Below are 4,355 nucleotides of genomic sequence, written 5' to 3' on the forward strand. Positions count from 1 at the left end.
GGCTGCCCGGTCCTGCACCCTCAGCTGGGCCGCACTGTGGGGCTGGTTTGTGGGGGCTGCTGGGCTCCTGTGTCCCTCATGGGTTCAGAGACAGCTGTGGCTGTTCCTCCTGCACCGGTGGAGCAGGATGTGGCCAGGCTGTGTCACACTGGGGTTTTCCTTCACCCCATCGTTCTCCCCCATCCCTCCTGCTCGGGGGGCAATGCTGTGGGCACACGGCCGTGGCTCAGGCTGAGCTGCAAGTTCCCTTCCTCCCTCTGCCAGCCTCACTGAAAGCTGCCTTGGCTTCACTGCCTGGCAGGGGCCAGCCCTCACTTCTCCTATTTGTCTGCCTGTTTGTTGCTGCTCAGTCAGCCCGAGGTGTCCGTGCCAGCATCCTGTGGGCACCACATCCGTGCCAGGGCAGCACGCAGGTACTCAGTGTGGGGACTCCTGTGAGACTGAGGCAACATCTGAGGGATCCCTACCCTGTGACCAAACACACTCCCAAGTGTGAAACGGAGCTCACAGCCTTGTCGTGATCGTGATAGAATAATACTAATACTAATACTAATACTAATACTAATACTAATACTAATATTGCTACAAGCTGGTTCTCCTCCAGTTAGACAGCAGTGGGCTGCAGATCCCTGGGGAAGGGAAGCCAATGTGGCTGTTCCTGTCCCATCTATATACACAGTGCCAGGGCCCTGGTGGGGCCGAGCACTAGTCCCAGACAGAGAATTTATGTCCTGCTGGGTTTGGAACCGATTGGGAATTAGGGAAGAGACATGTCCTGGCTGTGCCAAGGAAACTGTGGCACCACACTGGGAAGGCAGAGTGGGAGCAGAGATGGGTGTGTTTGGGGGGGTACCCTGGGAATGGATGCTGGTTGGGGAGCACTGGGGTGAGCTGCAAGGAAGGGGCTCGTTGCTGGGCATGTTACCCTGGCAGAAGATGGGAGCCAAATTTGGAGTTTTGGCTAGGATGGAGCTGTGGCTTCCTCACCAGCCCTCCACAGTGATGGTGGCCCACTGGGCTGGGTGAGACTGCCCACAGGCCCACAGCTATGCTGCTGAGGAGGGACAGGGGTTCCTGTGGGGTGGCATGGGATGCAGAGCACCCAGGGAAGGTGGCAGCATGGCTGTGACCCTGTTTTGTGATCCCTGACTTACTGATCCCTCCTCTGTTCCACACTCAGCACCACTTTAGGACACTGTCCACCCCGTGCTGGGGATGCTGTTGGGGCAGGGCTCTGCCATGTCCCCCCTGAGCCAGCTTTGCCCCCACCACACAAACAAGGTCACGGGGCCTTTCCTCATGGCTCAGCCACCCTCCCTCCCTCCCTCCTCCCATATTAGCTGCAGGCTGTAATTAATAAAGGCATTCACCATACACTAAGTGCTGTTCCCAGCCACCCTGGGGCCGTGGCCACACGGTGGGTTGGTGTGCTCAGCGTGGGACTCTCCTGCTCTCCTCCAGACCCAGCTATCGGTGAGGCTGATTTTTCTCCTGTTTTTCCCCCTGGGGTTGTGGGGTTGCTCTGTTGGTGGCTCTGCAGGCTGTGTTGGCTTGGCTGTGCTGGTGGGCTGTGGTCCAGGGCTGTCCCTGTGCCACAGAGCCATTTCCCCAGCAGCACAGCCCAGCCTGGAGCAGTGTGCCCCTCTCTTGTGCCTCTCCTGGGGGCTAATGGCACCTCTTGACATCCCCCGACCTGGTGGGACCCTCTGGGCAGGGGGTGGCATGGAGACTCCTGGTGCTGGGTGCCCTGGGAATCTCGAGAGGCTTTGCAGTGGTGTTTCTCCCTCCCAACAGTTCTGGATTGTTGGATGGCTCCCAAGGAGCAAGGCAAAGTGCTGTGTCTGCAGGAAGCAGGCAGGTGGCACAGCCTGCTTGAGTTTTGAATGGAAAACCCGGTCGGAGGAGCAAAACCTGACTTTGGAGGGCAGTTTATGGCCAGCTCCTGTATTCCTGGTGGCTTTGCAATATTTGTGGCATTCCTTGGGCTTCCCACATTGTCAGCCTGGGCTCACCTGGGTTTGGAGGTGGACAAAGTGTGGAGCAGGCTTGGCTGAGGCTGTGTGGATGGAGTGGGTCTGTGTCTGCTGTGGTGCTCGTACAGCCCAGAGCATCCCCGTTATGCCCAGGGAGATTGCACAGGGGGGAGATAGCCGGGAGGGTGTGGGATCAGTGCTGTCTCATTTAGAGAAGCAACAACTTTTCTGAAGGCTTTGTCTTGTGGAAGGGGTGAAAACAGAGGCTGCAAAGGCAACGCCTGAGGTTTGAGTGCAGATAATCCCTTGGCACTGGGATTTTCCAGGTACCCATCCCATTCAAACACAGGGGAGCCTGGACTGCTCCCTGTGTCCCCGTGTCTTTCACCTTCTGTGTGCAGACAGCTGCTGATCTCCTTGCTCTCTTTTGCTCTCTGAGCTGAGCTTGTGCCTGGGGGTGTTTTTGGAGATGCCAGTGTTGGTTGAGGTCAGCACACCCAGTCTCACATCACTGCTGAGCAGTGGCTCCATGGGGAAGTCTGTCCCTCCAAGTCGTGGGGCTGAGGTACCAACAAGCCAGCACCTGATCCACAGGCAAGGAGAAGACTTTGGGAGCAAAAGCTTCAAATTTGGATTTTCTCCATCATTGCTATACAAACTTCAGGCTGTCTCTGTTCTCTTTCTGCTTGGAACATCCCTCTGCCTCCCAGCATTGCTGAGAAAATTCACCCCTCCTTCTGCCTGTGCAGGGAGATCTGCCTCTGTCCCATCCATACCTCTCTGCAGCCTAAAACTGGCCAAAAGTTTGGATTTTATATATTTGACTGATGCTGAAAGCTGGGATGGAAATTTGGATGTTGTTGCTCTGAGTTGGGTGCTTATGAGGTGACCAGCATGGACAGATGAGGCTGGCCCCTCAGTTTGCCCAAGTTCATGCCCTGGAGATGGGTTTGTCCTTAACTGGGAGAACTGAAGCTGGATAGGAGCTGGGAGCTGAGCCCATCTAGCCACTGTCTGCTCTGTGCAGAGGGGCTCACTGCAGCCCCTGGACAACTGAAACACCAAGTGCCCACAGTACATGTGTGCAGTGAAGCTGATTTGGGTCCTATCCTTATGGGAGGGAGCCCCGTGAAGCTCTGGAGAGCTGGGGCAAAGAGGACCAAGGAAAGGACCTTCCCTGACCTGTGCCTTGCCCTGCAGGGCTGCTGCTGCAGGAGATGACCATGGCAGGGCTGCATGAGCTGCGCTTCACCGAGGAGAAGCCGCTGCTGCGGGGACAGGATGCCGAGCTGGTGAGTTTGGGGACCACGCTGGCTCTGGCTCCTGCATGAGGGGACAGGGGAGCTCAGGAGGGCTGGAGGGGTTGTGTGCTGGTACTGGGGGGGCACTCTGTGTGTGTGTGTGTGCTGGTTTTGGGTGCACATTGGTGCTCCTCAGTGTGTGCGTGCTCATGGTGACGAGGCCGCATGGCTGAGCACAGGTGAGGTCTGGAGGGATGATGGATGTGTGTGCAGAGGTTGAACATCATGCTCCCACATAGCTGTCTGTGTGCAGAGGTTGCACATCATGCTCCCACACGCCTGTGTGTGTGCACAAGTTGCACATCATGCTCCCACACACCTGTCTGTGTGCAGAGGTTGCACACCATGCTACATTACACTCAGGTAACACATGCACGTGTGTGCAGCTGTTGTGGAGGAGGGTCTGTGTGTGTGTGTGTGCACACGTGTGGGCACTGTGCCCCCTGCAGCCCCAGGGAGTGGTGCCTGTGGTGTCAGGGGGCTTTGTGAGCTGGGTGGGGGGGCGTTGCAGAAGTGAGGGGTGTCTCTGTCCCTAATGGCTCCTTCTCATCCCAGGAGAACTCGGATGTCTTCCTCTCCACTGTGGACACAGACTGGAAGGTAGGAGCAGCCACGGGAGGTGCTGCCCACCCCCGGGTGTCGCATGGAACAGCAGCCTGGGCCTGGGGAAGGCTGGGGGGCACTGAGTGGACTCAGGGGTGTTGCAGTGCCTGGTCAGTGTCTGTGCATGAGGCTGCACATCCATCATGGTCCTTGTCAGAAGGGGACAGGGGGATGCTGCCAGGCATCTCTGTGCTGGCGCTCAGATGTGCCTGGTGGGCACTTGGCCATGGGCTGGGGACAAAACCTTTATAACAGGCAATTTCTTCTCAGGAAGGCTGAGCTGCTTTTCCAGCCCCTCTACCATTGCCATGGCGATGGTTTCCCAGGCGATGCCAGCTCCCTGCTTACATAAGGGTGTTTGAAAGCCTTTTTCTCTTTTGGAGGGCTGGGGCATTGCCCCCTATACCACCCACCTCTCTTGGAGAGCAGGGCCCCTTTGCTCCCTTGGCTGGCACTGCCCATCCTGTACCTCCATTCC

At 57.4% G+C, this 4,355-nt stretch overlaps 1 protein-coding gene across 1 annotated transcript in view; it reads left to right on the top strand.

Annotated features, from left to right (window-relative positions):
* Positions 1–1,429: 1,429 nt before the first annotated feature.
* The window catches only part of NDRG4 (NDRG family member 4), a 17,851-nt gene continuing 14,925 nt past the window's right edge, over positions 1,430–4,355 (top strand). The window contains exons 1-3 of the mRNA XM_005422782.2: positions 1,430–1,473; positions 3,174–3,265; positions 3,830–3,874. Of these exons, the coding sequence (XP_005422839.1) occupies positions 3,191–3,265; positions 3,830–3,874 (120 nt within the window). The 5' untranslated portion in view covers positions 1,430–1,473; positions 3,174–3,190. The remainder of the gene's footprint in view (positions 1,474–3,173; positions 3,266–3,829; positions 3,875–4,355) is intronic.

The sequence above is a fragment of the Geospiza fortis genome, unplaced genomic scaffold (assembly GCF_000277835.1).
Source record: "Geospiza fortis unplaced genomic scaffold, GeoFor_1.0 scaffold97, whole genome shotgun sequence".
Lineage (NCBI taxonomy): Eukaryota > Metazoa > Chordata > Aves > Passeriformes > Thraupidae > Geospiza > Geospiza fortis.